This window comes from Ostrinia furnacalis, unplaced genomic scaffold (genome assembly GCF_004193835.3).
Source record: "Ostrinia furnacalis isolate ACB-3 unplaced genomic scaffold, ASM419383v2 OfSCF6681, whole genome shotgun sequence".
In the NCBI taxonomy this organism is placed as follows: Eukaryota; Metazoa; Arthropoda; class Insecta; order Lepidoptera; family Crambidae; genus Ostrinia; species Ostrinia furnacalis.
Window position 1 is genome coordinate 329606 of NW_021136920.1, and position 17874 is coordinate 347479.

A 17874-nucleotide genomic window follows, 5' to 3' on the forward strand; every position below is an offset into this window, starting at 1 on the left:
AGAGGACACGGGGAGACACTTGGTGGGAGCTAGAGGCACTTTCGGTGGGAAGTAGAGAAGCTAGGGGACACTTTGCGGCAGGTAGGGGACACTTTTGGTGGGAGGCAGGGGACACTTGGTGGGAGCTAGAGAACACTTGGTGGGAGCTAAGGGACACCCACCTGCTTCCTCTTAGGATACACGCTGGCGGCGGAGCAGTGTAGCGGCCGGTCTCCCGTTCCTAAGTGCGTGAAGTTGACCAGCGCCTCCACGCCGCATTCCGTGGGAGCTAGGGGACACTTGGTGGGAGCTGGGGGACACTTGGTGGGGGCTAGGCGAGCTAGGGGACACTTGGTGGGAGCTAGCGGAGCTAGGGGACACTTGGTGGGAGCTAGGGGACACTTATTGGAAGGTAGGGGACACTTTTGGTGGGAGCTAGGCGAGCTAGGGGACACTTGGTGGGAGCTGGGGGACACTTGGTGGGAGCTAAGCGAGCTAGGGAACACTTTGTGGGAGCTAAGGGAGCTAGGGAACACTTGGTGGGAGCTAAGGGACACCCACCTGCTTCCTCTTAGGATACACGCTGGCGGCGGAGCAGTGTAGCGGCCGGTCTCCCGTTCCTAAGTGCGTGAAGTTGACCAGCGCCTCCACGTCGCATTCTGGGGGAGGTAGGTGAGGTAGGGGAGCTAAGGGACACTTGGTGGGAGCTAGGGGACACCTTTGGTGGGAGGTAGAGGAGTTAGGGGACACCTTTGGTGGGAGGTAGAGGAGTTAGGGGACACTTGGTGGGAGGTAGAGGAGCTAGGGGACACTTGGTGGGGGCTAGGGGACACTTTGGTGGGTTGGTGGGAGCTAGGAGACACTTTTGGTGGGAGCTAGGGGACACTTGGTGGGAGGAAGGGGAGCTAGGGGACACTTGGTGGGAGCTAGCGGACACTTTTAATGGGAGCTAGGCGAGCTGGAGGACACTAGGTGCGAGATAGGGGACACTTGGTGGGAGCTAGGGGGAGGTACAGGAGCTAAGGGACACCCACCTGCTTCCTCTTAGGATACACGCTGGCAGCAGAGCAGTGTAGCGGCCGGTCTCCCGTTCCTAAGTGCGTGAAGTTGACCAGCGCCTCCACGCCGCATTCCGGGGGAGGTGGGGGGAGGGAGTGCGTGCTGCCGCTCGTTGATGCTTGGGAAGACTGGGGAGAAACGGGTTTAATTAGATATTTCAGGTTTAAAGAACTTTATTCTCATAAGAAATGGCAATGCCAGATTTTGTATGGAAGGTGGCGTCTTTTTTTTTCGCGCGGCCATCGACCAAACTTTGTTTTTTGATTACAAAATAGTGTAATAAACCAAACTTACTATGCCATGTATACCTCTAAACTCAGTCTGAACTGAGTTACGAGCATTAGAAGTTTGATGATTTTCATACAAGATTTGCTTTTTGTGCGCAAGTTTTGTAAGAAATTGCAACAAAATATTGCGCTATTTTTTTATTGCGCTGATTCTGCTCCATACTGATGTCTGGAGCCTTTAATGGATGGTATTGATTGTTTACACATACAATCTCACTATTTTGTTGCAATTTCTTACAAAACTTTGCGCGCAAAAAGCAAATCTAGTATGAAAATCATCAAACTTCTAATGCTCGTAACTCAGTTCAGACTGAGTTTAGAGGTATACATGTCATAGTAAGTTTGGTTTATTACACTATTTTGTAATCAAAAAACAAAGTTTGGTCGATGGCCGCGCGAAAAAAAAAGACGCCAATTTCCAATCAAAAAACAAAGTTTGGTCGATGGCCGCGCGAAAAAAAAAAGACGCCAATTTCCGGCATTGTCTTTTACATTTCACTTATAATGAGATACTAAAATATTTAATAAATAAGTTACAAATTAGCCACTGGTACTAGTAGCTGCTAGCCTGCTATGTGTATCTTAAGTTTATTTCATTAGTCATTACTATAGGTCTAACGCTTAGGTCTAGAATGTGTTTCTTTAATTGGCTTATGTCAAGTTGTATCTTCCTGCACATTTATGTACAACTAGCTGACCCGGCGAACTTTGTTCCGCCTTAATGGCAATAAATAAGCAGACTTTTTTTATTTCGAACGGGATAAAAAGTATCCTATGTCCTTCTCCTGGCTCTAAACTACCTCCCTGACAATTTTCAGCTAAATCGGTTCAGCCGTTCTTGAGTTATAAGTGGAGTAACTAACACGACTTTCTTTTATATATATAGATTTAATGCTGTTGAAACATTGTTAAACAAGTAAAATAAATAAATTAACTGAGTCCGTGCCTGAGGCATAGGGCGGCATACGGCACGTATATCTGTCAAATTGCAATTTCAAACAATGACTAGCTTTGCTCGTGAGATAAGCTGTGCTGTAAATATTTTGACACCTTGTCTCGGTGAATTTTTTTTTTTTTTTTTTTTTCAACCTGGAGGTCATTCTATTCCCGCCTTAGGCAATTCGATTTTTTCAAGTTTTTTTTTTTTGCTGTTAACCGTCAATCATGTTAGAATAGAATAGAATAGAAAGTATTTATTTGTCTCAAAACAGGTTTCATTTACATGTTCATTCATGTTGACGTTATTAATCAGTTGCCTGGTTACGTTTTATCTGTGCTCATGCGCAAATGATAGCTCTTATGATGCTGTACGCTATTCAGCCTTGGAGGGTCACAAATTAAATGAGGGCTATCGTTTTAGCGCTCACCAGTTAGCGCCACTGTAGAGTAAGGTCCTGTCACTTGCTAGTGGCGAAGACACTGGCACCAACTGGTGAGCGCGAAAGTGGTAGGAGGACTATCGCATTTGCACTCATCAAGATGGCGCCACTGTAGAGTAAGGTCCTGTCAATCGCCAGGGGTGCCAATTGTTAAGTATAAAACCGGCCAAGTGCGTGTCGGACTCACGCACAAAGGGTTCCTTACCATTGATTTATGAATTTTTTTTTTAATTTAAGTTATTTGTATGAAAGATTGCGCGGTAATAAGCGGTTTACGATTTACGAGGTGTTTGCGCGCTTATGTTGGCAACAAAGAGTTCTCATGTTCTACTGTTGGTATACATGCGTGCATCTTCCCGACCATTCGCCAAAGTTCCTTGGCGTCTAACGCCATCTATTTCTCCGCGGCGTAAACTGTTGTGCCGCCTACCAAACATTTGAAAGAAAAAAGACAGTTGCCCGTTGCCTATACTCCATTTTTCACGTGCGCGTCCACGCCGCTACAAAAAACTTTTTTATTTTATCGTTTGGTGATTTTGTACGAAGTGCAGTGTTTTCCGCTGTTCGACCGACGCCCTCTGATATTGGATTGCCACGAGGAGTGCTGGAACTGGGATAGGGAGCCCGGTGTCGCTGTTACCAGGTCAGTGCATGAGTCTCACATAACCCCAATATATCGGGTAAACTCCTTCCTCGGCAACTCACACAGTTATTCTATTCCCGCATCGCATTTTTATTCAATTTCTCTTATAACAAATACGTAACAAACCCCTCGCATCACCACGAGGTATTAAAAAAAAACTACTTACTAGATCTCGTTCAAAACAATTTTCGTTGGTAGTTTTTATAGTAATGTACATCATATGTTTTTTTTTAGATTTTTCATTTTCTTATTTTAGAAGTTAGAGGGGGGGACCGACTTTTTTCCACTTTGGAAGCGTCTGTCACGCAAACTATTCGGTTTAGAAAAAAAGTATTTTAGAAACCTCGATATCATTTTTGAAGACCTATCCATAGATACCCCACACGTATGTGTTTGATGAAAAAAAAATTTTTGAGTTTCAGTTGTAAGTATGGGGAGCCCCCATTTTTTTTTTGCATCAAAATCTTAATGCGGTTCACAGAATACATATAAATACTTACCAAGTTTCAACAGTATAGCTCTTATAGTTTCGGAAAAAAATGGCTGTGACATACGGACGGACAGACGGACAGACAGACAGACATGTCGAATCTATAAGGGTTCCGTTTTTTGCCATTTGGCTACGGAACCCTAAAAACGATAGCCCTCATTACTTGACAGTACGAATAGTTACCTGGTGTTGGTGTTGCCCGCTAACGGAAGACAGCTGTTTCTTGACCCGGGTGGGCTCCGCGAGTCGGCATGCCTCTAGCAAGCAGTGACCGCGATACTCGACTGTGAGAGAAAGTTCACGAATGATTCTTCTAATGCGAAGTAAAAAATACACATATTTATAATTATCGAAGCAAAGTTTGTTTCCAAACTGGCCGGTTGACCTAGATCCAGCGCCTTCCATCAACCTTTATGATGTCATTTCTCCACTTGGTGGGACCATACTTGTCAGTTTATTATTATTATTTATTGTATCTCTCGCAGTGAAACTCATAAAAACTCATTTATTTCTGCAAATAGGCTTTAAAAAATCACTTTTACACGTCCCAGTATTAACCCTACCACTGCTTCAGGACAATAAATGGGCCAGTGAAGATTGCGACAAGAAAAAAATACTCCACTCACAGGCTAGTCTCTCCTGAAGTTCCCTTGTAGGCGCCACGTCGAGTGCCGACTTGCCGTGGCAATTCAGAAGAGTAGGATCCGCGCCTTCGCTCAATAGTAGGGAACAAACCTGGAATAAATTACATATTATCATTATTATTACACTTTATTTCGTTTACAAATCTCCACGCGATATGGAAATAATTCATCAATTCCATTCAAAATTCAATCATTCATTCATACTCACGTCCGAAATACCGCAGTGTCTCAAGTCGAAAGTATTTGACCAATGCGTGTTGCCAGTGATGGTATACGGATCTGAGACATGGTCGCTTACTATGGGCCTCATAAGAAGGCTCAAGGTCACCCAAAGGGCGATGGAGCGGGCTATGCTCGGAGTTACCCTGCGTGATCGAAACAGAAATGAGGAGATCCGCAGGAGAACCAAAGTAACCGACATAGCTCGCAGAATTGCTAAAATCAAGTGGCAGTGGGCGGGGCACATAGCTCGCAGAGACGATGGCCGTTGGGGCAGGAAAGTTCTCGAGTGGCGACCACGGGCTGGAAGACGTAGCGTGGGCAGGCCTCCTACTAGGTGGACCAACGATCTGGTAAAGGTCGCGGGAAGAGCCTGGATGCGGGCAGCGCAGGACCGTTCATTGTGGAAAACCTTGGGGGAGGCCTATGTTCAGCAGTGGCTGAAATGATGAGTAAAAAAGAATTGGAATATAAACAAACATACCTCCAATCTAGCTTTGCTAGCGGCCCCATGAAGCGGCTTGAAAGCCCACAGGTCGGTAGCGTTGACGTCTGCGCCCGCTCGGACTAATAACTCCGTCACTTCGTAGTGGCCGTAGGAACATGCTTCCATAGCTGAACATAGGCCTCCCCCAATGATTTCCAGATTGGCCGATTGGTAGCGGCCTGCAGCGCTTTCCTGCTACCTTGAAGCGGTCTTCTGTCCATTATGTGGGTGGACGTCCCACGCTGCGCTTACCGTGGGCTCCACTCCAGAACCGTCAATTCTGCGTGCTATGTGCCCTGCCCATTGCCACTTCAGCTTGCTATCCGTAGGGCTATGTCAGCGACTTAAGTACATTTACGGATCTCCGATTCGATCTCGTGAAGAAACACCGAGCATAGTCTCCATAGCACATTGTGCGATTTTGAGCTTATTTATAAGGCATATAGTGAGAAGCCACGTTACTGAGCCGTATATCATCACTGTTAGCATACACTGGTTGCAGACTTTCGTCTTTAAGACACTGAGATATTTTTTTGACGAAAAGATATTGTGTACTTTGTCGAACGCTGACGTTCATTAAAGAACTAGCGGCCGTCCGCGACTTCGCACGTGTGGACACCAAGCAAAATTTGAGACTCCTAGCGCTTGTAGTTTCTGAGATTTCGTGATGAGTGAGTGAGTCAGTCAATCAGTGACCTTTCGCTTTTATGTAGATTTCAATATAAACAATAAACATACCTCCAATCTAGCTTTGCTAGCGGCTTCATGAAGCGGCGTGAAGGCCCACAGGTCGGTAGCGTTGACGTCTGCGCCCGCTCGGACTAATAACTCCGTCACCTCGTAGTGGCCGTAGGAACATGCTTCCATAGCTGAACATAGGCCTCCCCCAATGATTTCCAGATTGGCCGATTGGCAGTGACCTGCATCCAGCGCTTTCCTGCTACCTTGAAGCGGTCTTCTGTCCATTATGTGGGTGGACGTCCCACGCTGCGCTTACCGTGGGCTCCACTCCAGAACCTTGTTGCCCCATCGGCCGTCAGCTCTGCGTGCTATGTGCCCTGCCCATTGCCACTTCAGCTTGCTATCCGTAGGGCTATGTCAGCGACTTAAGTTCACGGATCTCCGATTCGATCTCGTAAAGAAACACCGAGCCCTCTCCATAGCACATTGTGCGATTTTGAGCTTATTTATAAGGCATATAGTGAGAGGCCACGTTACTGAGCCGTATATCATCACTGTTAGCATATACTGGTTGCAGACTTTCGTCTTTAGACACTGAGGTATTTTTTGGACGAAAAGATATTGTGTACTTTGTCGAACGCTGACGTTTATTAAAGAACTAGCGGCCGTCCGCGACTTCGCACGCGTGGATCCTTTTTTACCCCCTTTGGGGTTGAATTTTGCAAAATCCCGTCTTAGTGAGCACCTACGTTCTAAAAGGAACCCCAAGCAAAATTTGAGACTCCTAACACTTGTAGTTTCTGAGATTTCGTGATGAGTGAGTGAGTCATTCAATCAGTGACCTTTCGCTTTTATGTAGATTTCAATATAAACAATAAACATACCTCCAATCTAGCTTTGCTAGCGGCTTCATGAAGCGGCGTGAAGGCCCATAGGTCGGTAGCGTTGACGTCTGCGCCCGCCCGGACTAACAGCTCCGTCACCTCGTAGTGGCCGTAGGAACATGCATTGTGGAGTGGGACTAGGCCGCTGGAATTAGAAAAGTTATGTTAATTTATCAGTCGGATTGTATTTTTGCAGTGGGATATGAGGTCAAAGATTTGACAGTCTATCAAGAGATAGGCGAGCATTTACTCAGGAGTTGGTTGAAGAATCCCGTGCATGTCTTTAAAAACACTAGGGTCACTAGGGTTACTCTTTCCAGGAGCTGGCTACTTCCAGAAAACCTGATTAATTGTTTGGTTTTACCATAGAAGTACCAGGCACCCATAGGATGCAAGGAGTATCCTAAAAGACACTAGGCACCCCATTTTCAGCAGCAGACTTCTCCTAGATTAACCTGGAACAGTCTTCTCTTCATCAATTCTTCCACAGAAGTACCAGGCGCCCATACCTTCTAAGGAGTATCCTAAAAGACACTAAGGATACTCATTCCAGCAGCAGACGTCTCCTAGAGTGACCTGGAAACCCTCTTTTTCTTCCTGCATCACCCATTGAAGTACCAGGCGCCCATACCTTCTAAGGAGTAGCTAAAAGATGGGGATCCCATTTCTAGCAGCAGACGTCTTTCAAAGTGACCTGGAGCCCTCTCTTTCTTCCTGCATCCCCCACAGAAGTACCAGGCGCCTATAGCATGCAAGGAGCATCCTGAAAGACACTAGGAGTGCTATTTCCACCATCAGAGTGACCTGGAACCGCCTTCTCCTCTCCTCAGCTTGCCTGTCAAAGTACCAGGCGCCCATATCCTATAAGGAGCATCCCTCACCCCTTATCCTTGGCGTGCACGTCAGCACCGCGGGCCAGTAACAAACGCACAGCACGCGCGCGATTGTAACCGGCCGCCAGGTGAAGCGGTGTGGATCGGCGTCCGTCGTGTGCGTGACGTCACTTGAGGGGCGAGGGGGGGGGACTGACGAGGGCAGGCACTGGAGGCAGGCTGGGTCTAGACTGGAGTGTAGCAACGTCACCAAGACCTAGCTAGAGTGAGGAATTTCTGACCTGAAGCTTGGCGAGATGGACTAAGAAGTACCAGGCGAGCATAGTTACTAAGGAGTAGGTTGAAGAACTCCAAGCGTGCCTTTAAAGACACTAGGGGTGCTCTTTCTAGCAGCTGGCGACTTCCAGAACACCTGATGAATCTACTAATTTTACCATTGAAGTACCAGGCACCTATAGGATACGAAGGAGCGTCTCTAAAGACACTAGGATTATTCTTTCCAGCAGCTGGCGTCTGACATAGGACCTATCAATATGCTGCTTTGACAATTGAAGTACCAGGCACCTATAGATTGCGAGGAGCATCCTAAGACACTAGGCATCCCATTTCCAGCAGCAGACGTCTCCTAGATTGACCTGGAACCGTCTTCTCTTCATCAATTCTTCCACAGAAGTACCAGGCGCCCATACCTTTTATGGAGCATCTTTAAAGACACTAGGGATCCCATTCCCACCATCAGAGTGACCTGGAACCGTCTTCTTCTCTCTTCAGCTTGCCTATAGAAGTACCAGGCACCCATAGGATGCAAGGAGCATCTATAAAGACACTTAAGAATTTCATTTCCAGCAGCTGACGTCTTCCAGAGTGACCTAGAAACGCCCATCTTCTTCCCACTTCGTCCACCAAAGTACCAGGCGCCCATACTCTGCAAGGAGCCTCACCCCTTATCCTTGGCGTGCACGTCGGCACCGCGCGCCAGCAACAAACGCACAGCACGCGCGCGATTGTAACCGGCCGCCAAGTGCAGCGGCGTGGAGCGGCGCCCGTCGTGCGCGTGACGTCACTTGAGGGGCGAGGGGGAGGGGCTGACGAGGGCAGGCACTGGAGGCAGGCTGGGTCTAGACTGGAGTGTAGCCACGTCACCAAAATCTAGCTAGAGTGAGGAATTTCTGACCTAAAGCTTGGCGAGATGGACTAAGAAGTACCAGGCGAGCATAGTTACTAAGGAGTTGGCTGAAAAATCCCGTGAGTGCCTTTAAAGACACTAGGGGTGTTATTTCCAGCAGCTGGAGACTTCCAGAAGACCGGATGAATCTTATGGTTTTACCATTGAAGTACCAGGCGCCCATAGGATGCAAGGAGCGTCTCTAAATGCCGTAAGTGCCTTTAAAGACACTATGGTTACCCTTTCCAGCAGCTGGCGTCTGACAGAAGACCTATCAATATGCTGCTTTGACAATTGAAGTACCAGGCACCTATAGATTGCGAGGAACATCCTAAAAGACACTAGGGATAATCTTTCCAGCAGCTGATGTCTCCTAGAGTGACCTCGAAACCCTCTTTTTCTTCCTGCATCCTCCCACAGAAGTACCAGGCGCCCATACCCTGAAAGGAGCATCTCAGAAGCCACCAGCCATGCTCACCCTTTATCCTTGGCGTGCACGTCAGCACCGCGGGCCAGTAACAAGCGCACAGCACGCGCGCGATTGTAACCGGCCGCCAAGTGCAGAGGCGTGGAGCGGCGCCCGTCGTGCGCGTGACGTCACTTGAGGGGCGAGGGGGAGGGGCTGGCGAGGGCAGGCACTGGAGGCAGGCTGGGTCTAGACTGGAGTATGGCAACGTCACCAAAATCTAGCTAGAGTGAGGAATTTCTGACCTAAAGCTTAGACTAGAAGTACCAGGCGAGCATAGTTACTAAGGACGTGGCAGAAGAATCCCGTGCGTGCTTTTAAAGACACTAGGGTTACTCTTTCCAGCAACTGGCGACTTCCAGAAGACCTGATGAATCTTATGGTTTCACCATAGAAGTACCAGGCACCCATAGGATGCAAGGAATATTTTTATAGACACTAGGGATACTCTTTCCAGCAGTAGACCTCAAGCAGAGTGACCTGGAACAGCCTTCTTTTCGTCAATTTTCTCACAGAAGTACCAGGCGCCTATGGTCTATAAGGAGCATCTTCAAGACACCTGGAGCCCTCTTTTTCTTCCTGCTTTGGCCACAGAAGTACCAGGCGCCCATAGCATACAAGGAGCATACTAAAAGACACTAGGAGGCACCTGGAACCTTCTTCTATTCATCAATTCTTCCACAGAAGAACCAGGCGCCCATACCTTTTAAGGAGCATCTTCAAAGACACTAGGGATTCCATTTCCACCATCAGAGTGACCTGGAACCGCCTTCTCCTGTCCTCAGTTCGCCTATGGAAGTACCAGGCTTGCATACTCTGCAAGGAGCGCTCACCCCTTATCCTTGGCGTGCACGTCGGCACCGCGTGCCAGCAGCAAACGCACAGCACGCGCGCGACTATAACCGGTCGCCAGGTGCAGAGGTGTGGATCGGCGTCCGTCGAGCCCGTGACGTCACTTGAGGGGCGAGGGGGAGGGGCTGGCGAGGGGGAGGGGCTGGCGAGGGCAGGCACTGGAGGCAGGCTGGGTCTAGACTGGAGTGTAGCAACGTCACCAAAATCTAGCTAGAGTGAGGAATTTCTGACCTTAAAGCTTGGCGAGATGGACTAAGAAGTACCAGGCGAGCATAGTTTCTAAGGAGTTGGTTAGAGAATCCCGTGCGAGCCTTTAAAGACACTAGGGGTGCTATTTCCAGCAGATGGCTACTAGCACAATGACCTGCAACTGTCTACGGTTTGGTGGTTCGACTACTGAAGTACCAGGCGTTCATAGGATGCAAGGAGTCTCTCTAAAGACACTAGGGTTCCTACTTCCAGTAGCAGACGTCTTCCAGAGTGACCTGGAAACCCTATTTTTCTTCCTGCTTTGGCCACAAAAATACCAGGCGCCCATACCTTATAAGGAGTAGCTAAAAGACACTAGGGAACCTGTTTCCAGCAGCAAACGTCTCCCAGTGACCTAGAACCGCCTTCTCCTCTCCTCAGTCTTCCCACCAAAGTACCAGGCGCCCATATCCTATAAGGAGCATCCCTCACCCCTTTATCCTTGGCGTGCACGTCGGCACCGCGGGCCAGTAACAGACGCACAGCACGCGCGCGATTGTAACCGGCCGCCAGGTGCAGAGGCGTGGATCGGCGTCCGTCATGTGCGTGCACGTTCACATTGAGCGGAGTCAGGAGCGACGCGAGGCAGGCTGGGTCTAGACTGGAGTGTAGCTAGAGTGAGGAATTTCTGGCCTAAAGCTTGGCGAGAAGTACCAGGCGAGCATAGTTAGTAAGGAGTTGGTTGAAGAATCCCGTGCGTGCATTTAAAGACACTACGTGACTAGGGGTACCCTTTCCAGCAGCTGGCGAATTGATGAATCTTATGGTTATACCATTGAAGTACCAGGCACCTATAGATTGCAAGGAGCATTCAAAAAGACACTAGGCACCCCATTTCCAGCAGCAGACGTCTCCTAGTGACCTGGAAACCCTCTTTTTCTTTCTGCTTTGGCTACTGAAGTACCAGGCGCCCACAGCATGAAAGAAGCATCCTAAAAGACACTAGGGATACTTTTCCAGCAGCAGACGTCTTCCTGAGTGACCTAGAGCCCTTTATTTCTTCCTGCATCACCCACATAAGTACCAGGCGCCCATAAAATACAAGGGGTATCCAAAAAGACACTAGGGATACTCTTTCCAGCAGCTGACGTCACCTAGAGTGACCTGGATACCCTCTTTTTCTTCCTGCATCACCCATTGAAGTACCAGGCGCCCATACCCTGAAAGGAGCATCTCAGAAGCCACCAGCCATGCTCACCCCTTATCCTTGGCGTGCACGTCGGCACCGCGTGCCAGCAGCAAACGCACAGCACGCGCGCGATTATAACCGGTCGCCAGGTGCAGAGGTGTGGATCGGCGTCCGTCGAGCCCGTGACGTCACTTGTGGGGCGAGGGGGAGGGGCTGGCGAGGGCATGCACTGGAGGCAGGCTGGGTCTAGACTGGAGTGTGGCAACGTCACCAAAATCTAGCTAGAGTGAGGAATTTCTGACCTAAAGCTTGGCGAGATGGACTAAGAAGTACCAGGCGAGCATAGTTACTAAGGAGTTGGTTGAAGAATCCCGTGCGTGCCTTTAAAGACACTAGGGGTGCTATTTCCAGCAGCTGGCGACATCCAGAAGACCTGATGAATCTTATGGTTTCACCATAGAAGTACCAGGCACCCATAGGAACGAAGGAGCGTCTCTAAAGACACTAGGGTTACTCTTTCCAGCAGCTGGCGTCTGACAGAAGACCTATCAATATGCTGGTTTGACCACTGAAGTACCAGGCACCTATAGATTGCGAGGAGCATCCTAAAAGACACTAGGCACCCCATTTCCAGCAGCAGACGTCTCCTAGATTGACCTGGAACAGTCTTCTCTTCATCAATTCTTCCACAGAAGTACCAGGCGCCCGTACATTCTAAGGAGTACCTTATAAGACACTTGGGATACTCTTTCCAGCAGCTGACGTCTCCTAGTGACCTGGAAACTCTTTTTCTTTCTGATTTTGCTACTGAAGTACCAGGCGCCCATAGCATACAAGGAGTATCCTAAAAGACACTGGACTGCTCTTGGGAGCATCTTGAAGACACTAGGGATGCTCTTTCCAGCAGCAGACGTCTTCCAGAGTGACCTGGAGCCCTCTATTTCTTCCTGCATCCTCCCACAGAAGTACCAGGCACCCATATTCTATAAGGAGCGCTCACCCCTTATCCTTAGCGTGCACGTCGGCACCGCGGGCCAGCAACAAACGCACAGCACGCGCGCGATTGTAACCGGCCGCCAGGTGAAGCGGTGTGGATCGGCGTCCGTCGTGTGCGTGACGTCACTTGAGGGGCGAGGAGGGAGGGGCTGACGAGGACAGGCACTGGAGGCAGGCTGGGTCTAGGCTGGAGTGTGGCAACGTCACCAAAATCTAGCTAGAGTGAGGAATTTCTGACCTAAAGCTTAGACTAGAAGTACCAGGCGAGCATAGTTACTAAGAAGTTGGTTGAAGAATCCCGTGCGTGCCTTTAAAGACACTAGGGTTACTCTTTCCAGCAGCTGGCGACTTCCAGAGGACCTGATGAATCTTATGGTTTCAGCATAGAAGTACCAGGCACCCATAGGAACGAAGGAGCGTCTCTAAAGACACTAGGGTTACTCTTTCCAGCAGCTGGCGTCTGACAGAAGACCTATCAATATGCTGATTTCTCTATTGAAGTACCAGGCGCCCATGCCTTCTATGGAACATCTTTAGAGACACTAGGGATCCCATTACCAGTAGCAATCGTCTCCCAGAGTGACCTGGAACAATCTTCTCTTCGTCAATTCTCCCACAGAAGTACCAGGCGACCATGGTCTCTAAGAAGCATTCTAAAAGACACGGCTGCTCTTGGGAGCATCTTGAAGACACCAGCTGCTCTTGGGAGCATCTTGAAGACACTAGGGATGCTCTTTCCAGCAGCAGACGTCTCCCAGAGTGACCTGGAGCCCTCTATTTCTTCCTGCATCCTCCCACAGAAGTACCAGGCGCCCATATCCTATAAGGAGCCTTACCCCTTATCCTTGGCGTGCACGTCGGCACCGCGTGCCAGCAGCAAACGCACAGCACGCGCTCGGTTGTATCCGGCCGCCAGGTGCAGAGGTGTGGATCGGCGTCCGTCGTGTGCGTGGACGTTCACATTGAGCGGAGTTAGGAGCGATGCTAGGCGATCGTCGGCGCCTGAACGAGCGGCTTCTAGGACGTCGGCGGCGCAGTATTCGCCTGGGGAAAAGATGTCAAATGACATGACAAAATGAAGGGGACCAGACCATAATAATGACATTAATTACGTTATTGATTTAATTTCTACTGACAGTGTGGTAGTTGCAGAGACGTAGCTTCGTTACCGAAAGAAGGAATATTGATTGATGTCATTAGTTGTGTCTGGAGGAGGCCTTGTGATCACATGACAAGGCACAAACATGCTAATGATTACTGCTAATTATGCTAATTACTCCATTACTATGCAATAATGTGGTTACCTGTGAGCACAGGCCTGGTAGCCGAGTCTGCAAGGTCTAACGGAGTCTTCCCTTCTGTGTTCCTGATGTTTGGGTCGGCGCCATGCTGCAGCAGTGCTGGAATAAAGAAATAGATCTTTTAATTGCTTTATTTCATTCATTATATCCAAAAGCATGAAGAATAACCATAATTTGATATGTTGTAAATGTTTTTCATTCAATAAAATCATTTTGGTTCTTTTATGGATCTCTTAATTTCTGATTCGATCATGTGGAATCTATTTTATCTATTTAGATATAATTTAAATCGTCGATCCAAGTAATACGAGGCGCCTATAATTACAGAGGAGTAGCTGACATTACCTTATATCCTACTTCCAGCAGCTTTATACTATTTCCAGCAGAAGGCTACTGCTAGAGTAAACTAGAACATTCTTCATCTTGGTGGTTTGACGATTGAAGTACCAGGCGCCTATACCTTGTAAGGAGTAGCTTAGATGACCCTAGGATCCTGTTTCCACCAGCTAGCGCCCGATAGTAGACCTGATCATCTCACACATTGCCTATAGAAGTACCAGACGCCCATAGCTCGTACAGAGCTACCACTGATCCTTGGTACATACTTACATTACATACATACTTATCAACGGCAGAAGTACCAGGAGAACATATCCTGATAGGAGCTCTTTCGAGACACTATAGATACTACACTCGCGAGCAAAAGTATGGAATCACTTACATGAAGTTGTTTCCACGCGATCTTGTGTACTAACGAATTTGTTAGGAACAAAAAAAGTGGCACCATTTTAAAGATTAAACTTTTATCTTTAAATTGATACCAAATTCATTTAAATCACACCAGTATTTAAAAAGATATCCCGGCTGATGTGAAGAAGTAACGAAAAAGAGATGTATGAACTGTTTGATACGTCGCGAGTTGCGGCCTATTTACCCCCTATAAAAGCACGCGTTGTCGGATTTTTGCTTTCACACGTTGATTCATACACATCTCCGCTTATTTTGACATTTTACCTGGGATTCTACACCTTCAGAAGCAGCACAAATCGTTGCACTATTGCAAGAAGGGCTCAGCCAGCGGGCTGTCGCACGTCAGCGCCACATAAGCCAGTCCTGGGTTTCGAAAGTTTTAAGACGCTTTCGGGAGACTGGTGGCTTTATCCCGAGACCAAGTTCTGAACAGCGCCGGCGCACATCGCAGAGGGAAGACCGTTTTTTCATGTCAACCTCTCTATGAAATCGTCATTTGACTGGAATCGACGTCCAGTAAGAGCTCAGAAATGTTCGTAGGATAGCTGTTAGCGAGTAGACAGTTTGTCTAAGACATAAGCAATAGAATTTAACTCCAAAAAGGCCTGCCACAGGCTCGAAACTGACGGCAGGTCACCGATAAGCACGCTTTCAATTTGCTCGTACACATCTCGATGTTAAGTCGAGCAAGCCACCCCCATAAGCCACTGTTTCAGCGAACCAGCACTGCACAAATCGCTCCTCAGGCCGCCTATAAACCCGACCTCTTCGACTGCTGCCCTGCAAACACAGTTTGCATTCATCGGAGAACAGAACTCGCCTCCATTACTCGCCTTCCCATCGAGATGTGTACGAGCAAATTGAAAGGGTGCTTATCGGTGACCTGCCGTCAGTTTCGAGCCTGTGGCAGGCCTTTTTGGAGTCAAATTCTATTGCTTATATCTTAGACGAACTGTCCACTCGCTAACAGCTATCTTACGAACATTTCTGAGCTCTTGATGGACATCGATTCCAGTCAAATGACGATTTCATAGAGAGGTTGACATGAAAAAACGGTCTTCCCTCTGCGATGTGCACCGGCGCTGTTCAGAACTTGGTCTCGGGATAAAGCCACTAGTCTCCCGAAAGCGTCTTGAAACTTTCGAAACCCAGGACTGGCTTATGTGGCGCTGACGTGCGACAGCCCGCTGGCTGAGCCTTTCTTGCAATAGTCAACGATTTGTGCTGCTTCTGAAGGTGTAGAATCCCAGGTAAAGTGTCAAAAGAAGCGGAGATGTGTATGAATCAACGTGTGAAAGTAAAAATCTAAAAACGCGTGCATTTATAGGGGGTAAATAGGCCGCAACTCGTGACGTATCAAACAGTTCATACATGTCTTTTTCGTTACTTCTTCACATCAGCCGGGATATCTTTTTAAATACTGGTGTGATTTAAATGAATTTGGTATCAATTTAAAGATAAAAGTTTAATCTTTAAAATGGTGCCACTTTTTTTGTTACTAACAAATTCGTTAGTACACAAGTTCGCGTGGAAACAACTTCATGTAAGTGATTCCATAGTTTTGCTCGCGAGTGTATTTCCAGCAGTAGGCCACTGCTAGAGTGACCTAGAACATTCTTCACCTTGTGACCATTGAAGTACCAGGCGCCCATATAGTTCCAAAATACTGAACTGTCCTACCCCTGACATTGACAGTGGGGCGCCACCGTCAATACCGGATCGCTGGTTCCGATTTTTGCCATGTCGGAAACCATATAGTTGAACGATGGTAGCGCCCCCCTGTCATTGAGTTTGGTGGGACAGTTCAGCGTGGGTCATCTATACCCTGTAAGGAGTAGCTAATATGACCCTAGGATCATATTTCCACCAGCTATCGTCCGATAGTAGACTGATCATCTCACAGATCGCCTATAGAAGTACCAGGCGTCCATACCTTGTAAGGAGTAGCTAAGATGACCCTAGGATCCTGTTTCTACCAGTTAGCGACCTATAGTAGACCTGACCAATCTCATTGATCGCCTATAGAAGTACCAGGCGCCCATAACTCCCGTGGAACTATCACTTACCAATACAGACGTCGACCTTTCCCTTAGCAGCGGCCTCATGCAGCGGCGTGTACCCCCAGTTGTCCCTCGCCGCCGGCGCCGCTCCGGCTGACAGCAAGGCACGGACGACGTCGGCGTGGCCGAAGCTGCAAGCGTTGTGTAACGGCTGCAAGCCGCCGTCGTCTCTCGCTTGGAGTGCTGCGCCTGCTGCTATGAGGATCTCTACGACTTCTCTGCGACCGTATCCTGGAAAAAATGTTTTGAAAGCCATTAGTGTGAAGTAATTGATGTGATCATTTCACAAGCATCTCTTCAAGGCAAGAGTGTATAGGCCTAGACTACATCTACTCTCAACATCACATGTATTGATGCATACAGGTGTCCCAAAATTAGCACGTCACACTGACACCAGAGGCAAATGTCTATAAGTCCATTGTTTAAAATAACTAATATCAGTCATATTTCAAAACTCCTAAAACTTTTCTATGACATTAATAACTAAAATTGCACTGATGCAGGCAACTACAGGCCCATATCTGTATTGCCTGTTATATCTAAAGTGTTTGAGAAGGTTATTTACACACAACTGGAACGATACCTGAATTCCATTAATTTTCTCTTTAGTAAGCAATACGGTTTTCGTCCAAAATCCAATACCCTGTCCGCATGTATAGATCTTACAACTAGAATTAAAACGGAAATCGACCACAAAAAGATTGCCCTTGGTATATTCATCGATCTTAAGAAGGCGTTCGATACGATAAGTCACAAATTACTATTACAAAAATTGGAATCGATCGGCGTTAAGGGAATGGTACATAAAATGCTCCAGTCCTATCTCACAAATAGATACCAGATTGTTAGGATCGATAATATGCAGAGTTCAGCAGAATCAATCATATATGGTGTTCCGCAGGGATCTATTCTGGGGCCACTATTGTTCCTTATTTATGTAAACGGTATTGGCGATCTGGGTCTATGCGGTGATGTTTCTCTGTATGCCGATGACACTTGTTTGTTTTACTTTGGAGATGATATTGTTTCTACGGCGCAAGCAGCACAAAAAGACTTAGACGCTTTGTTTGGTTGGTTTCAGTGTAACTTATTAACTCTAAATATAGCCAAGACCAATTACATAATATTTAGCGCCAAAAATAAGCAAATCTCCCATTTTGATCCGTTAACCATCAACAACGAACCATTAAACCAAGTAAAATCTGAGAAATATCTGGGTCTTACGCTTGACAACCGCCTCACCTGGAAACCTCACATCGAAAAAACTCGTTCTAAATTAACATCCCTTATGTCTATTCTCCGTGGCAACGTTCGCTGCTTC

The 17874-nt window shown here is 47.6% G+C and overlaps 1 protein-coding gene across 1 annotated transcript in view; it reads right to left on the bottom strand.

The window, feature by feature from the left end:
- Nucleotides 1-17874, bottom strand: part of Tnks (tankyrase) — a 60446-nt gene that overhangs the window by 40376 nt on the left and 2196 nt on the right. The window contains exons 2-8 of the mRNA XM_028318137.1: nucleotides 16560-16784; nucleotides 13747-13842; nucleotides 13279-13486; nucleotides 6753-6897; nucleotides 4464-4572; nucleotides 4021-4121; nucleotides 1014-1166 (exon numbers count right to left, since the gene is read on the bottom strand). Coding sequence (XP_028173938.1) covers nucleotides 1014-1166; nucleotides 4021-4121; nucleotides 4464-4572; nucleotides 6753-6897; nucleotides 13279-13486; nucleotides 13747-13842; nucleotides 16560-16784 — 1037 coding nt within the window. The remainder of the gene's footprint in view (nucleotides 1-1013; nucleotides 1167-4020; nucleotides 4122-4463; nucleotides 4573-6752; nucleotides 6898-13278; nucleotides 13487-13746; nucleotides 13843-16559; nucleotides 16785-17874) is intronic.